Source organism: Aethalodelphis obliquidens, unplaced genomic scaffold (assembly GCF_003676395.1).
Source record: "Aethalodelphis obliquidens isolate GAN/ISIS:26980383/991018 unplaced genomic scaffold, ASM367639v1 scaffold45, whole genome shotgun sequence".
Taxonomy (NCBI): Eukaryota; Metazoa; Chordata; class Mammalia; order Artiodactyla; family Delphinidae; genus Aethalodelphis; species Aethalodelphis obliquidens.
The window spans coordinates 5011197-5029208 of record NW_020837989.1 but is presented as its reverse complement, the minus strand read 5'-3'; the positions used below and the strand labels follow the sequence as shown (position 1 = coordinate 5029208).

General features: G+C 46.1%; 1 protein-coding gene across 4 annotated transcripts in view; it reads left to right on the top strand.

The window, feature by feature from the left end:
- The window catches only part of GRIA1 (glutamate ionotropic receptor AMPA type subunit 1), a 305570-nt gene extending 289656 nt beyond the window's left edge, over positions 1–15914 (top strand). For all 4 annotated transcript variants that reach the window (XM_027081485.1, XM_027081484.1, XM_027081483.1 and 1 more), the window contains 2 exons: positions 5352–5486; positions 13019–15914. In XM_027081485.1, the coding sequence (XP_026937286.1) occupies positions 5352–5486; positions 13019–13219 (336 nt within the window). In that variant the 3' untranslated portion in view covers positions 13220–15914. The remainder of the gene's footprint in view (positions 1–5351; positions 5487–13018) is intronic.
- Positions 15915–18012: the final 2098 nt, after the last annotated feature.

Genomic DNA, 18012 nt, shown 5'->3' with positions numbered 1-18012 from the left:
ACTATGTCCTTGCAGTGTGTACAAACCCCTCTCCCTGCCCCTGTCACAGGTAAAGAGCACTAACCACCTGGAAAGACCTGGAATCATACAGGGATGCTCTGCTCTGCTCCCTACCTACCCGCTGCAGACTCCTGCACTAAAGACACCCCCAAGAGGCAATGTCAGAGCGACAAGGATGGGAGGGAAATCCTTGAGACAAAGAGATGCAGGAGGCAGTCCATCTCCCCCAAACCACGGAGACTTTTGGCTCCAGCCAAGCATCCTGCACAGGGTCAGGGCTCCCAGTCTCTGTAAGGCAGCCAGGCGATGGCCTAGAGAGAACCGGTGACTTCAGGACCCATCTCCTGGGAGTTATGTGTGCTCCAAGATGACACATCCAACATACAGCAGTGACCCAGATCAGAGACTAAAGGTTGCAACATCTAGGCCCTGCCCAGTATCCCTAAGCCACACATCCTAAATCTCCCATCGCTGCCCCAGGAGGAGGAACTAGACAGAAACAAAGATTTTTTCCTTTCAAACACTGTCCCTGGGGTCATGAGCCAGAAGCTCCGCTAGCTTCCTCGGACACACAAGACCCCAGCTCTCCAATGCACAGTCCAGGCAGATAGTTCATAGCGGGTAGAGGCCCCCTATGCAGACACCCACTTGACCCTCAGACTGGTGCCTCTGTTTTGGAAAATTCCTCCCACTCGGGAAGAGGCCTCCGCCAGCAGTTGGGTTCCCTTCCACAACCCACATGGACTCCTTGAGCTCTCTGCTGCAGTTTGGTTTCAAGTCAGGAGGTTCTGCGGTGCACTGTACAGGAGCCGGTCCCTGAGCACACGCTGCTGAGAAGAGCTGCCCCCACGGCCCTCACTTTCGCAGAATCTGCCTTGCCAATTATTAGTACAATGGGCCAATTCTCATCCTGTGTTGCTCTTGGGGAAATTATGCAGGCTGGGGAACTGGCCTAGATTGGAAACGGAACAGCAGAAGCTGCCAATTAACATGAGTTCTTTTTTTGCATCCCCTAAAGAGGTTAGTCTCTAGGGAGAACTTATAAAAGACATGATCCCAGGCCCTCTAGGAACTCCTTAGCTGCCTCGCATCTCTGGGGGTTGGGACGAATGTCAAAAGTCACTTGGTCTAACTCTCTGTCCAGTGCTTGAATCCCTTAGATGAACTCGTCAGCTACTTCCCGAATGCATCCATGTTTGAGGAACTCACCACTCTCCACAGCAGGGCATTCCACATTTGGACAGCTCTATTGATTTGAAAGGTCTTCCTTTAATTCAATCAAATCCACCTTCCCATAACTCCTCCACTTTGGTCCTCGCTTGTGAGTGAGCTTGGCCAACCACTGAGTCTCCACTCCCAGGAAATAACCAACCACTCAGGAAAATGGCACCTAAGCCCAAACTACAAGGTTGGGAAAAGCACAAGAGAAAGCCTACTGGAGCAGAAAGGCTAATAGGTAGAAGAAGGGTTGGACTATTCTCATGGCCCTGAAAGGCAAAGTCAGGTTACAGATTCAGCATGGGATGGATTGCAAGAGCCCCTAAAACTTCAGCTGTACACACATCAGAAAATCTGTGGAAGGCAGAGGAAAACAGAAGCTGCAGCCTTTACTTCTTGGGGGTTCAAACTCTCACACCAGGAAGAAAAGAAGGAACGGAAGCATTTGGAGAAAGCTGAAGCTTGGTCCAGATTTAGTAGACCTCACGTGATGGGCAACACCAGTCTCCATAGGAGGGACTGGTCTTATGGCCAAAGACCCTGGCTTCTCCTTAGAACTTCCTACTCACGCCATTAAAAAGCATCAAGTCTCTCTGCCTCAGACCTGGCTCAACCCTGCCCATGAAGATCTAAGCCATCTCTGCATTCTTGGAAGGGATGTTAGCTCAGAAACACAGAGGGAGCCTGGGACAGTCCCCCATTATGTGGGAAGAGCAAGGAAAAATATGAAAAAGAAAAAAATCTCTCTTGCACATGGGGAAGGTGACAAAACAAGACAATAGGTTAAGGGGAACAGATGAAGGGAGGGGCCTCGTCACCATAACAACAAGCCCAACAATTCTGAAAGATGGGATTTTTGTTTTTCTTTGCACCTGTCATTCTTCTCAGTACTGTCACTCTCCCCGCTCCTGGCAGAAGATAAGTTGTGAGTTTTTCACACCCACCAACAAGCTGCCTGGCTCTGGGGAGTGCAGCTGCTAAGGGAGGGGAAGAGAATGGGGTCTCCCAGAGGGTGCTCAGGGAGACCAGGATTCTGTCTTTCGCCTCCCTGGTCAAAGCTGGGAAGCATGTAGCTTCCTCATGAAACATGAACATGGCTGCTTGTACACAAATGTGTCAGAAAGTCCCCTCTTATATGGATACAGAGGAATCAGAGCTCTGGTCCTTAAATAAAAGGAATTTTTGTTCCTGCCCCAGGATACCCATCGTATTCCAACAGAGGTAGTCGAAGAGAGTCAGTCATTAACGGCAGCTCAATGGAAGGCTATGGCCTTGGGCTTCCAGGAGGGTGGGAGGGAGATGCAAGAGGGAGGGGATATGGGGATATATGTATACTATAGCTGATTCACTTTGTTATACAGCAGAAGCTAACACAACATTGTAAAGCAATTATACTCCAATAAAGATGTTTAAAAAAAAAAAAGCCAACGGCGCACATAAGGGAAATTAGAAACCTTGCCTAAATGTAAACTCCTCAACTATGTGAGCTAAGAAGACACCAGGACCAGCCCTTCATTCTAATCCTATCAAATTATGCCAAATTTAGACAGTAGGGCTTCATCTAAGTTTGCTTTCTGACACTGGTGGTGATAGGGCCCAGGTGCTCCCTTGATTCTAGAGGTCTTCCCAGGACCGTGTGAACATAAAGAAGGATCAGTAGCACTGTGTCCTGCAAGAGGTGGCAGTGCCCATACCATCTGGCTGCCCTCTTTGTGTGGCATATGCCATCCCCATGGACCAGAGAGACCTCCTTCAGAAGTGAGGGATGCTCTCCACCTCCAGACACAATCAAATTCTCAGTCATTGGACCTTCCTCCTTCTGCAGATACATAGAATATGCCTCCTACTCTCACTTCCCTATGAAGATCTGACCATACTTCCTTCCAAGATATATTAGAAATGGACATTCCACCTTTTACATTCAGGGAGGCAGATGGCCTCTTAAGGTTTTTTGAAGACAGTAACAAACAAAAAAAAAGATGCCCACCACTCCCTTATCCTTGAAGACAATCCACAACCAAAGTGAACTTGAAAAGACCATGAGGAAGGAAACAGAAACCACTTTGGTGACCAGGAGGCAAGATGCACTTCAGCTACTGAAAGGCTGATCAGCTGGTGAAGTCAGCGGGACTCAAGCCTTTCCTCCCGGCCTTCTTGTCTACCACCTTCCCCCAGGCCTGCTCCCCATCCATTCTCTCTGAGCTTCACTGTCAACCACTCTTCTCTAAGGTGTGAGCTGATAACATTAACGTGCCTCCCCACCACAAAGAAGAGTTTTATAGGAACTTCTATAAACCGTAAGTCCTCCAAGAACTCTAAAGACTTACTTTCCAGCAGAATTACAGAACTCCCAAACAACGAAGAGGGAGACATTTTGAGCATTCTGAAAAATCAGGCCAAGTGGGAATTTATTTGTTCAGCCAACTCTTGAACCAAGCACCCAACTCATTTTTGCACATTTCCTTTATCAGGCCGTGATACCAGAGGAGGAGAAATTCTACCCCTTTGAATAATCATTTCCACTGCTTCCAAAGCCAGACTATGCCTTGCCAAGCGTAACCCATATTCAAGAACCATCTGCTTTAGCAATACAGGAAGCCACCAGAGGGGTATGCTTTAGATAATCCTACAGCTCTGCTGGCCCAGGCTGCTTCTGGGGAGGGAAGGGATGCTGCTATCTGCCAGCTGCAGTCCCCAAGCTCAGTCCTGCTGAATCCTGTACAATGCACCGAGTAGAACTAGGGCAGAGGCCACTGACTTGGTCAATTACTGGCCCCTTTCCCCACGCCCAGATTCCAATAGGCAGATGTCAGAGGAGTCCCCAGGACATGACATTTCACCTTTTGCGTGGCTCGCCTACAACCCCACCTGAAAAAGAACACATGGAGAGATGTAAAAGCTTTATCCCACCCAGTGCCACCAACCAACCTCCCAACCATGCCACGTGCCTGTGCCAGCTGAGGCGTGCATTTCATTTTAATTTGATGAGAAATCTGTACCTGAGCAAACAATATAAACAAAGGTGTTCGAGCCACTGTGACATCTGGGGATGAGTATGCTTCTAAGATTTAAAGATGTTCTCTTGCCTGTGTCAAGAGTTTGATTGACCCCACTCTCCCCAATCCATTACCTTCTCCCATGACCAGCAGTTTTGTTTGGTTATTCTCACCACCTGGGGAGATGCTGTCCCTCAGTCCCCCAGTTTTGAACCCCACTAGAGGTGACAGAACTCAGGGCTGGTCTCACTAACCGATGACCTTTCTCAGGCTCCACGAAATGAGCTCTGTCCACCTCCTACTGAACATGGACACTTGTCCCCAGGACCCTAGGAATTAAGGATCCTGTTCATGCAGAACCAGTGCGAGATCCTTTAGCCCAGGCAACAGAGCTTTCTAAATTCAGCTACCGAGGCTGCCTACAGTGTTTTTCAGCAAGCACCTCCACGAGAAAAATGACTCCAATTAAGCATAATTACTAGGATTTAATAGAGCCATTTTTCTATCTCAGTGCCTTTTTTCTATTACAAGCCCCACAGTTTTCTTTTTCCCTCAATTGGGACTCAGCACAGTAAGTTAAAGGTATACATTTGTTGATCTTTATTATACATACAATAACTGTCTTATTAAATTGAATTCAAATGCACATCTAGGAGAAAGTTCATTTTAAGTACCAACTCGCAGAAAAACACTCACAGGCATAAACAATAAGCAAGGCCAGTGCGTTGCGAAGCAGCCATGGGGTTGGGGGGCAGGAACTGAGCTGCAAAGGAAGGGACGCAGTTTCCTGAAAGAATGGAGTAAGCGCAAGCATGCAGATCTTGGTAGAAGCTGCCCTGACTTCGTGTGTCATTTCCCACCCTCAAACGTGCATTGGGGAGGAGGGGAAATCTAACTCTACATTAAATGTAAACAGGGATGCTCGAAAAATTGTTATACACACATATGCTCGCACATGCATACATTTTTTCCTGGGAAATGTTTAACACACTGTCAATAAACACAAAGCCTTTCCAACTATTGTGAATGTTAAAGAGGGTGATGGGGTTGAGTGTATGTGTGTTAAAATGCTGTTTCTTGGATGGTCTCTAGCCCCTTGGCTCACTCGACTCTCCCCCCACCCCCTCCTCTTCCTAGGACAAGACAAGCGCTCTGAGCCTCAGCAATGTGGCCGGCGTGTTCTACATCCTGATCGGAGGACTTGGACTAGCCATGCTGGTTGCCTTAATCGAGTTCTGCTACAAATCGCGTAGCGAATCCAAGCGGATGAAGGTGGCATCGTCTTCCCAGGCCTTTTTCCTAACTTGTTCTGTGATACAGCTGGGTTTTCTGGGAGTCCTTTTACTAAAAAGGGTGGGGAGTGGCAGGAGGTTGAGGTCAACCCGAGGCATGGGATGACAGGAAGCTGTTTTGAGGAAGGTGACAGGGAAAGACACAGCGGTGAGAGAAGAAAGAAGATGGCACGTGTCAGGGTAAACGTAAGGCCTGAGAAAACAAATGCATCAGCCAGAGATGGGGGGCTGAGATGAAAAGTTAGCGGTTAAGTGGGCATTCAAGATAGTGTGAGTCAAGAGTGACTGCTACAAAGGTAGATCCTCCCTGAGGTCCCGTTAACTGAAGTGTAGCTCCCAAGATGGGGGCGGGGGGGGGGCGGGTTGGTATCCTCCCTCTACAAGGTGGACGATCTTGCCATGCTAGGTGAGGGAGGTCTTTTCTTAGCCACCATATGGTAAGGTGGACTTTGGCAAAGCGGATCATGCCCCCAGAATGGTAAGCACGTTAACCAGATGACCCCAAACTACATCAAATATAGCTGAAGGCAACTAAACTGGAAAAGAGAAGAATTATGGACGAGATGAGAGTTGTCTGTAAAAACAGGAAGATTTTTCAGGGGGGAAAGAAAACATATTAGTTCTGTGGGGTCCCAAAGTATACGACAAGAACTAAGGACTAAAAGCTATGGAGAACAGGTATGAACACAGTGAGTGAGATCTACTTTTTCAGAGCTGCCTACCCCACAGTGGGATGGATTAGCCCAATGAGCGGCAAGCAGCTCATCACTGGAGGTCCACACACACAGGCTGAATAATTCCTGACAAGGCTATAGATTCAAGTATCCAAAGGGAGTTTGGATGACATGGCCTTGAAGGCCCCTCACATGTCATCATTTAGTTTCAGTAAGAAAATATTTTTGGAAGGAAGTGTTCTTCATGTGAGCAACACATAAGCAAGACATCAGGAGGAGGAAGAGAGCACTAAGACGCAATCTGTAACCTTCAGCATTTTTAACAAAGAGTGACACAGAAAAACTACCCAGGGAACCAAACTGTGACATAGAGAGGAAGGCCTATAGGGATATCCGGGAGGGAGGAAATAGAGGAGGCTTCTAGGATTCAAACCAACAGAAGTGGAAAGAAGCACAGTCATTCTGAGCAATGAACCCTGGGCTGTTACCTTCACTTGACTAGACTGAGAGGACTCATCGGTAGGATTTGCTCTCCTAGAATCTCATGCTTTCCACCCATGCGCCTTTATGCAGGTCAATCCCTCTCCCTGTCTTCTGTCCCATAGGACCCATTTAAAAGGCAACTTCCCAAGATATAATAACAAGGAATAATTAAGGGATGGTAATGTGATGGTATTCAGCCAGGGAACCTAGGAGCACCTCCATCCTACCCTAGACCGGGTCACTCAAATCCAGGTCCTCTCAGAAAGGACAAAGCACAGCAAAAGCATGGGCCTCAGATCCTAAACGCAGTGTAGACCTCCAAGGAGCTTGGCTGGATACAGCAAAGTCTCCTAGAACCTAAAAAGCTTTCTTTGCCTACTCCATCCCAAACATAAGCCTAAAGACTCTCCTATCTTACCCTCCAAAGTGAGGCAAGTTTACTCCAGAGGCAGCAAGGGGAACAGGAGACGAACTGGGTGCGCACAACTTTTACAACCCTCCAAAACCTTCCCCATGGGCCACGACACAAACCAGTGCCGCAGGATTGGCCCAGTACACATCGTGGGAACTCCCCTAGAACACACTGCAGCGTAGGCTCCAAAGCAAGGCTCTGGCGACTGAACGTCTGAGCACAAATCTTGCCTGTTCCTCATGTTAACTGTGTCATCTTGAACAAGGTTCAATAGCTCTCTGATCCTCCTTTTCTATAAAATGGAGCTAGTGGTAGTACAGACCTCATAAAACTGTTGTGGTTTGTATGAAAAAATTGATATAAAGGGCTCTGCAAAATGCTTGGCCCATAGTAAGCCCTCAATAAATAAGAATAACTAGAATTTATAATAATAATATATTATTATTAGTGGCCAGCTACAGCCTCCTTAAGACTTCCCTTTTATAGCCCCTACTTATATGTCCTAGGCTTTTTTAAGCTACAGAGATTGTCAGCTCCTTAAGGTAAGGAGGTGTGTCTGATTTCTCTTTGGGCATCCCACATATGTAGGGTATTAGTAAAAATTAACATGGAATTGTATCTAGAGAAAATCTCTTGGAGGATGAAGTGAGGCATTGGAAGGAGCTGCTGTTAGGTTAAGCAAACACAAGCATCAAAACAGCCCAGCCTGGAAGCACACACACCACCATCCAAAGTGCTTTTGTTCCCATCTGTTTGTACTCCCAAGATCTGATGAGACCAGGCATCCCCAAGCAGGAAAGCTGGACTTCCGGCCCTTACTATGGGATGACCATGTCCCACTAATCATAGTCAGTGCCAGGTGGTGGTACCAGGGTGGCTAATGACTAAGATCTTCTTAAACCTGTACAATGTTGACCTTCACTGCTGAAGTCACAACATTCAGGTAAAGACAAGAATCCTTCTAAGAGGCCACTGAATCACGTCACAACTTCTGGGAGACATTCTCACCCTTCCCTTTCCAAAGAAAATATTGAATTTCTCAGGAGCCAACATCAGGATCTCTTGGAATCATTAATGCAAGGTCTTTCATCACAATCTTCTATAGTTAATTCCATCGGTTGGCATAACTTCTGTCCAACTCACCGAGGCTCCTAATAGAATTATTAATCTTCCACCTGCAAAAAAGATGCCTCTTTGGTCCTTATTAGTTAACCCAACCCTTAATTTTCAAAGCTCCATCAACTCCTCTCTTAGCCAAAGGAGATAAGTGATCACATTCTGCTTGCCTCTCAGACTTTCCAGGTTTGCAGTTCTCTTTATCATTCTGTACTTTGCCTTCTCCAAAGGCAGATTAACTCCTTCCAGAAGTGCAGCCTCCAGCCTCACACAGTGGACCACAATGACAGTGTCCAGGGCCTTCGGCAAGAATCTTCCCTCTTGTTTCTTTCCTTAGTCACAGTATGTGGCCAACTCTTAAGACCTGGAGCCCCTAAACCTAGTTGATGATCAGCCTCCTACTTCTCAAGAGTGTATAAGGAGCCCTTCCCCACTCTGCATGAAAAAGAGAAGAAAGAGGAAGAGGGGGTGGAAAAGAGAAAGAAGGGAAGGAAGGCGAGAGAAGAAAGGAAGGAATAAAGGAAAGATATCTTTTCAGTAACTTCCATGTTCAAAGCACTTTATATAGCACTTTATATACACTTTCATTAACCCTGTTCTTGCAATTCAACAGATGAAGAAATACGGGTTCAGAGAAGCTAAGTAGTTTTTCCAACAAGGTCACGTAAGCTCGGAGCTGGAGGAACGGGAATTAGACCTCCAGCACGGCCCCTGCAAAGCCTGGGCTCTTGGTACCAGCCAAGCTACTTCTCATAAATTTCTCTCTCCTCTCCAACCACATGGCAACAGATAATTTTTATCACCTGCTACCTCCCGTCAAAACCCCGCGCACAGCGCAGAGACAAATAAGATGCAGTCCTTATCCTTATGTTTGCCTGATCTAGCTGTTGAGGCCATCCATGGGACGTGATCCTTTGCTTGTGCATTATTGAGACCCTTTCCCCTTCGATGTCACATGAGCGGGACACAGAACAAGTGTCACAGGGATGGCGGGAGGGCACCCTGCAGGCAGTCCTTCCACAGAGACATATGGAGCACCACTGCCTGCTAGGCATTGCTCAGCGCTGGGGATACAGTCAGGAACAAACCAGGCACAACTTCTGATTTCAGGAAGCTGAGAATTTAATTGGAAGGCAGAAACAAGCAAATACGTATATGCTCAATGAGTGTTTGAAGAAAAAGGTCCATGCTCTCAAGTCTTGATCGGGGAATGGAGTGTGAGGCAGGACAGACAGGCTTCCCTGAGAAACTGATGTTTAACAGACTTGAAACAGGAAAAGAATTAACCAGGGGAAGATAACTGCTACCAAAGGATGCACAAGTATCACAGAGCCAAAGACCAGAACTCTTGCCCAGAAATGAGTGGAAAGCCAGGGAGACTGGGCACAGGAAGACTGAGGGAAAAGGAGAGCATGGGAGAGTTGGGGACTCAGAGAGGGACTTCAGGCGACCACAACATTTCAGTATAATTGAAACTGTCATACAGTAGCAGAAATATAAAACCCAATACATACTCCAAATTGAATAAAGTCTCAGATGCCCTGTCCCTCCCCTCTGCCCAGGAAAACAGACAGGAACCTGAGCCCTTAGTTGATATTAAGGACAACCAGGGTGTTTATTATTCACCACCTTGCTCCCCCAAAGAAATAATCCCCAGCCACTCCCACCCCCAGGAGAGCCTACTGACTTTTCATAATTGTAGTGGCTGTGCTGACACGGGCTGTGTGGAAACCACACATTGAGGCTTTGCACATTTCCCTGCAATTAACGCACAGCTGAGTGACGTGGTCAGGCGGAGGAGGGGGGCAACCTCCACAGCAGGCGGTCCCTCTGGCTCTCAGCACGCATGCTAGGATGAGGTCATCACCCAGGGCTGAGCTTTTATTAGGCTGTTCTATGACATGCAGAGGCTGGGCAGACTTTTCTTAGAAAAGCAAGTAGCTGAGAAGTTAAGACGTAATCACTGCTGGAGAAATGAGTCTCTGAAGCACCAACTTGGGGGACTTTGAGGTTGGACTTTTCACTCACCCTTTTTCTCCCTATCAGTTTCAAAAACAACTTATAAGGATGAACTTAAAGAATGGCTGGTATGTCAAGGATGGACAGGAGAGAACCTCAGCTCCTAGAGGCAAGGGGAGAAATGACATCAGCTTACCACTGGTTAGCTACAGGGGGTGGAGGAGGACACACAGTCAGGAGGTCATCCACTTTGACCCTAGGTCACAGATAACTAACTTGAAACAAGTCCTCAGTTTCTCTATAAAGTGAAATCAACTCCATCAGTGTATTTCCACCTTGTTTGCCTATTAAAATCACCTGGGGAGTTTTTAAAACTCCAGATGTCCAGGCCACACACCATACCTATTAAGTCAGCATCCCTGGGGTAGGTCTCAGGCATCAGTGCTTTTTTTCCCCAGAACTCCCCAGATGATACCAACCTGTGGCCAAGTTTGAGAACTAGTGAAATAGTCATTTCTAGCAGTGCTTCCCACGCCAAAGTTTTGACTCTATTCCTCCCTTCTCCTGAGATTAGAAAGAAAACCAGTAAGTCGGTAATCCCCACCATCAATGTCAGTATGGAGTCAGTGACCTCTGAGAATCCTTCACCTTCCTTGAAAACCAATTCTCAATGACATGAACTTGGAGGGTTTTAGCTACATGCCTGGCTAAATTACCTCAGATTTTGATAGGCACCAATAGATTATGACACCAGCCTTCTCCTTTACGGTGAATTTGTCAAGTACCACCAACTTCCATGGAATATTACGGAAATAGGTGAGACCTTTTGAGAAACAAAGCCCAGGGTGATCTGTGTGAACTTTAAACTTTTTTTTTTAATTAAAGGGGTGTGGCAAAGGAAAATCAGAAGATAGACATTCCAAGCTAATCCATAGAAGGTTCCACACTGCCCACACACAAAAATAAGTCGTTATTTTCTTTTCAACATTTTAAAAGTGAGAATAAGTAACCATGGATTCATCATGTTTTCTTTTCACATTTCCCCCATAGAGCATCACAGTGGTGTTTATGGGACCCTGACTTAGAAGAATGCTATCCAGGTCACACTTCCTCTTCAGTGAAGGACAACCAGGCAGAATGTAAATTAATCACATCCAGGAGTCTGAAGAGGAGACAGAACCCGTGTGGGTGGAGCATCATATGGGGCAGATCTGTCTGAATCATGGATTTTTTAAAAGAAAGAATATTTTAAAACACTGTCAGAACTGCCAGTAATAAGAGGATCCTCCCAGCATAGTACAGCAGAAAGAGTAACAATTGGGTCAAAACTGCCCTGCTTACATCCGTGAGGCCACAGCAGGTTGACTGATTTCTCTGATCACTAGAATCACGCCAATGTGCAAAAGAGGAAGCCATCAACTTTTTGAGAATGGCCCTATGTGTTCGGCTTTTCTTAGACAAATTCAAGGATATCTATGGGGCCTCTAACAACATGCTAGACACGCTGGCAGGTAGCTAAGGATTGAGAAGACACGGCCCTTGCCCTTCTCCAGACATTTAGTTCTCTTAAAGAAGACAGAAGTTACATACCTGAAGCAGAATCATTGCGAGCAAATATATAATGCATGAGTACTGGCAGGGGTAGGGGGCAGGACTTGCTGGGGCAGTCTAAGGCAACTTCAAGGAGGTAGGAATAAACTGAGTCTTGAAGGATGGGTAGGCTGATCTTAGAGAAAGAAACCTCTCAACTCACATACCCCTCAACTCATTCTCCTTTGTGTTGATTCCCACCAAGAAACTAAGCCCTACCTCAAAATTTCTATAGGTATCTTTCAACGGGAAGTTGGAAGTGATAGGAAGAGGGTTTAAATTTCATGTATGAAGTTTCTTTCTCGAAAGGATCTTGGAACAGAACACTTCCTCTTGTCTAATAGGATATGGTTCTAATTACAGACTGTGGTCTCGAGCATTCTCTCTAACTCATCTGATCCTGGGGTGATCACTGGAGTTCTTTTCACATCTAGAATTCCAACACTCTAGAAGTCACAAGCTTTCACAAATCAGTAGCACTGATCTGATGTGTCGGTTTAGAAGGACAGGTTACATGTGCTGATGGGAAGCAGATGACGTGCAGATATTGATCTTTGGAATTCATTCTCACTTTCTTTAGCACATGCTTCTTTCCAATTACATTATGCTGACTGTATTATTCAAACAAGTCCGACATTCCCTTATCACATACTGCTAGAGGTAGGATAGCATTTTTCTCTGGTCAGAGGTAGTTTTAAATTTTCAGCTAACAGTGATACACCCTCAATTTTCTGTTAACATTTCAACTCATTTTTCATGCAGTATAGTACCATTCTTGCTAATAAAATCAGTAGGTGCATAGATAATTACATTTTGACAAACATGGAGATTTAAAAGGTCTAGAGAGATAAGGAAACAAGCACAAGGTCACACAACTAGCTGATGTCAGAACCAGGGCTAAAACCCAAGTTTCCTAAACCCCATTTCTAGAGTCTTCTACTTGGTCGTGTTGCTATGTTTATTATCATCAATACTACCATGGATCTGTTGTACCTTTAGAAATCACAGAAGATAAGAACAGGAAAGGATCTTAGAGATCACCCAATCCAGCACACCTTACTAAACCAAGAGCACGTGAGGTCCAGAGAGGGGCTCAGACTTGTCCAGGGCCACAAAACAGTTTTGCGGGTTCGAGGGAAGTCAAGACTAGCATTACACATTTGGAAAAAAGTTGGACGGGGAGGAGAGTGGGGTGACATTTTAAGTCCAGTGTTGACTCATTCTCCTTGCCAATCACTGCCAAGGACCTGGGGAAGAACCCCCGGTCCTCCTGAAAAGGGTTTCTGTTTGATCCCACAGCAATCCATCAACGAAGCCATAAGGACATCGACACTCCCCCGAAACAGCGGGGCAGGAGCCAGCGGTGGCGGCAGTGGAGAGAACGGCCGGGTGGTCAGCCATGACTTCCCCAAGTCCATGCAATCGATCCCCTGCATGAGCCACAGTTCAGGGATGCCCTTGGGGGCCACCGGATTGTAACTGGAGCAGACGGAGACCCCTTGGGGAGTATGCCCAGGCTCCCCCAGTTCCATCCCAAACCCTTCAGTGCCAAAAACAACAAAATGAAATGCCACCGCCACCAACCACCATGACCACAAGGAGGATGATTCAACAGATTTTCCTGAAGAATTGAGAAAACATTTTGCGGCCCCTTTTCCTTTTCTGATGTTCTTTCACCCTTTTCCTTTTGCTAAGTGAGGATGACAAATAACACTGTACTGCAATAAGGGGAGAATAACCCTGTTACACAGAGCCTGTGTCTCCGAACGTGGAGTCACTGGCGCACTAATGAGGAAGCTGTCCTGTTTTCTTTGAATTTGGTTATTCATGCGTCTTAGTGTGTGCACTATATATTTTTTCATATTAATATCCATGGTTTGCAGGTTCTGTTAGGCCCCTTCCTTTTCCTTCTTACTCCCAACTCCCTACCCATCCCACTTTAGTTTAGTTTTTAGTTTAGTTTTCAGATTGGAGATTCAAGATTCGTTCCACCTGACAAGCAAGCAAAAGGAAAAAAGCAATTTTCAAACGAATTCATCATGGGAGCTCTCCAGATTCCCCTCCACACCTCGGCCCCAAGCCGTGGGTGGAGACCGATGCTGTTGCAGGAGTGGGCTGCCTCCCACACACAGGGCACTGCCTAGGCACTGATTTAGTTGAGAACACGTATGAAGCAACTCAGACCCAGGGTGGCGGAGAAGGTAAAGGCAGGTGTGCAGTCAGAAGAGGACTCGTGAAGTTACTGCCAGAGGCTCAGATAAAGCTTCTTTGAATGTGTAACAGCCATCTCATAGGCCTTAGGTGGAACAGTGTGCTTCTTCCCAGAGTCAAGCTCAGCCACGAGGACTGTGTCCTTCTGCTACGCTCAAGCCCTAAAGGCACTCTGGTGGCTGAAGGGCAACTGGCCTCCTGAACCACATAGAGCCTTGAGAAGAGCTGACATCCAGGGAGACAGCACCCCTGATTCTCACCTGTCATTTGCTTGACATCTGAGCAGGAATCCCATTGTAGAATAGATCCTCTCTTCAGAGCATCTGATGGGGGGGGGGGGATGTTATACAAGCTAAATGCAGAAGAAAGCTGATGGAAGAACTGTGGAAGAGGAAGCTTCATCAAAGCCCACAAGCAATAGAGCCTTCCACGGTGTGCCCTGTCCTACGACTGAGAGACCAAGTATGAAACTTAGAGTTTTGGTGACCTAGGAAACTTGAGTTTTTATGTCCATATAAAAGTGGTGTTTTAGCAGGTAGCCAGATGACCTCCTGTCATCTTTAGAAAGTAAAATGCCCCAGGCTGAATGATTTGAAGGAGGATAGGGAGATGGAATACATTGATAATAACACTGGGGGGGGGGGACCTTAAGATTCCTGACCCCAACTTCTCACCCAAGGAGGCCAACCTTCCCCCTGGCTGAGAAAGAATGAGGACATTGTCTTCCAATGACCAGAATCAACAGGTCCATGTTTGTGACTACAACCTGATGAAAACAAGATTGGAGAAGTGACAGGGTTTATGGAGAGAAGTCCAGGCTGACTACAACTATGGTTGGGGTCTTGGGGAGGTGTGTCCAGGCACATAGCTATCTTGGAGATCCCAGCTCTCATTCTTGGTGCAATCGGCTTCCAGCTCTCCAGCAGCCACTCTCCTGGGTGCATGTTCAGTGCGTGCCATGTGTCATCAGCTCTCATTGATCACCATATTCTGGCTTTTTCCCTTACTCCCCACTTCTATCCAGTCTCTCTGCTACGGGTCATCATTAGCAATTGACAAACTAAAGGTTCTGGAGGCTACCTACAAGTGGAGGCAGCATGACTGGCTTCATCTGTGGATTCTCTCTGTGGACACCCACCATCTCTATGTCTCTTCCATCCTCCTTTCATCAGCCATAGCAAAGAACCATCAAACTCTTTGCCCTTTCTACTCAAGTGTTGTTGTTCAGTCTCTCACGTGTCAATGTGGGCATGGTACGTGAAGCAGGACCCTCAGGATGGATTGTCACTTTTTGCTACTGCCAGCTGGTGTCCTCCCCATCCCTTGACCTCTCACCAGATCCTTCCCAACCCTTAACCTACCACTGCAGAATCTGATATGAGCCACCATTAGGGAGTCTGCGTTTTGGAGGAGTTGGAAATAACCCTCTACCATCAACTTGCTTCAAAGACCTTTTGCCTTTGGCCTGGTAAGATGCCTCTTCAGCCAGTGAGCTCGCCAGTAACACGATCTGATAGGAAGAGACCACCGATGCTAGAAATGAGGGTCTATGCTATGTGGGGGTCCAAGACTCCAGCAGAAGATGTTTTTCATCGATGGAGGGGTGATGGGGAAAACAAAAGTAAGAAAAAAGTTAACTTGTATTATGTATTTTTACTACACTTTTCTTAAAAATAGAGCAATGGGAAAACTCTGAAAGAGACTGACATTTTTCTCAACAGGAATCCATACTTAACAGTTCTGGCTTTCATTAAATTTTGCTCTTTGGTACCTGGGCCTTTTATTTAACATCTCTATTTGTTTTAACTCTCTTGGCAGATGTGTGAAAGGATTTTTGCTTGATCAAACACTAAATATTTTTCTTGGTTCCTGTTTTTCTTTCAAATAACCAGGTTTTTTTTTTCTTTTGGTATTTGCATAAAATGAAAATATCACCAAGAATTAAATCACTGTGGATCCATTATCTACTTTTCATATTTGTCCATTCCATTTTTGTGCCATTTCTGAAGCCAGAGCTCTAAACTGTTATTTTCTTCTTGCTAAGCCTAAGTTCAGTGCATTTTTAATGGTGACCAGTACTCCTGACTCACAAACAGCTCTTCAAACAAGTCATTTCAGATGAACTAGATCATTGTGAGTTATTCATCCAAGTAAGATAACAGCAACAAAAAGACAGAATGGTATTGGTTTGCAAGGGCCATGGTTCCAATTGCATAAGGAACAGGGTTCGACTTGCAGTGGTCACGGTACCCCTAGGGAACTGGATGGCTCACAGGGGATGTCTTCCAGACATCCCCAAGTTGGGAGTCCAGGTATATTTGTGATGTGCAGGTCACAACCAAAACCAAATCTAGACCAGCCTTATAAATAGATAATCTTGGCCCTCAGACCACATGAGCCCCCCTTGCTGCCTGAAATCTATTCTTCCACTCATTTGCTGACACTTAAATACCAGTGATTAAGAACGGCTTCAAGTGCTTTCTTTCCCACAGGACTCTGCACATTAGCAGGGGTCAGAGGTCTCAAATAACAGTGGCATTTCAGGCAGCGACTGCCATGGTTTAAAAGGGCTGGGGGAAGGGAAAGAAGCTAGCAGACTTGTGTGAAGCTCCGGTCACTGTTCAGACCCACCTGCAGTCACCTCCAGCATCTAGGGTGCTTCTGAATGAAGAAGCCCTTAGCACCAGCTGCCACATGGAGAAAACTGATCTCTGTCACCTTACCATCAAATAGTTGGGATAATGATCATAATGGCTACAAGAGCACAGGTTACCATGCATTGAGCACTTACTATGTTAAGCACACTTCATATCTTCTATATCATGACAGTGGCCTGCTAAGAAATGAGGCATCTCACACTTAAAGGGATATCACAACCTCCTCACAGTCTTGTAAGTAACAGAGCCGAGATTCTGCCTGGAATCCAAAGGCTTTACGTTGCTCATCTCCCTGTTAACCAGGTTATGATACGTGGTGGACAGGAAAATCACAAGCAAACAGTTCTCTGCCTTCCTGTAACACCAGAGCAACCGAAAATAGAATGGTTCAAGCTACACCTGCCACACCTTTGGGAAAGCCGATCTATCCTCTTGGGGCATGAGTGATCACTAATCCAGACAGGATTAGCCCAAAAGGAGAAGGGGAGGAAGAGCCACTTTGGGCTCCTTTAAAACAGATCCAGGCTAAAGAGCAGGAAGCAGGTTGGAAAGGGGACTGAAAAGCAGATCCCCTGCAAAATAGTTGGGTCAGCCTGGAGAAGGATCCTCATGGCTGTTCCGGGAAGTGGAGCTAGCTTTCTGTGCGGACAAGACCAGGATCAGTTCTGGGACTAAACAAGGAGTTCCCAATGCTCAAAGTATCCCCATGGTAGGATTAGGCTGCCCCTGGAGTCAGAACAAACCCCGGTTGAGGAGATGCCACTGGTGTGAAAGTTGAAATATATAGGCTCTAATGTTCCTTACTTTATCTTTGCACCTTTTACAGCCCTGTTCAGGTTATCTGCTGAGTAACACTCTGATACACGCTAAAAGGGGGTCAACAAGGCCCTACACAAATGGGCATGAATATCACTAAAATAGTGTCAAAAATCAACTTGTCCTCATCGAGAGACAAGCTGGCAAGTTCCTTCCTTACCAAATGCTAATGTTCCCTCTAGGAAAGCACATCTACGGAGGTCCATTCCTATCCTACACTACAGATAAGAAAACTGAGGTTCTTGAGTAAGAAGCCACTTTCTTTGCTCCTATCAGATGACTAGAATAACATTTTCTCCCTTGGGATCATGGAGATTTGACTGCCATCTGGTAACCTGGGTTCTAGTGTGAGTCTGGCCACTGACAAATAACCCTAATATAGTGCTTTATAATTTTCAAACAAGTTTTGTTTCTTGAAGTTTCCAGATCACACCCTGAGCAGAGAAGTAATGTACTAGAGTGGAAAGTGGAAAGGCCAGTAGATGAGACCAGGATTCACAATACCTGGCTTCTCCTCCTCCTGCCTTTTCAACCTAGGATAAGAAAATTAGCTACCTGAGCCTCATTTTCCTATCAAAGATATGGGAC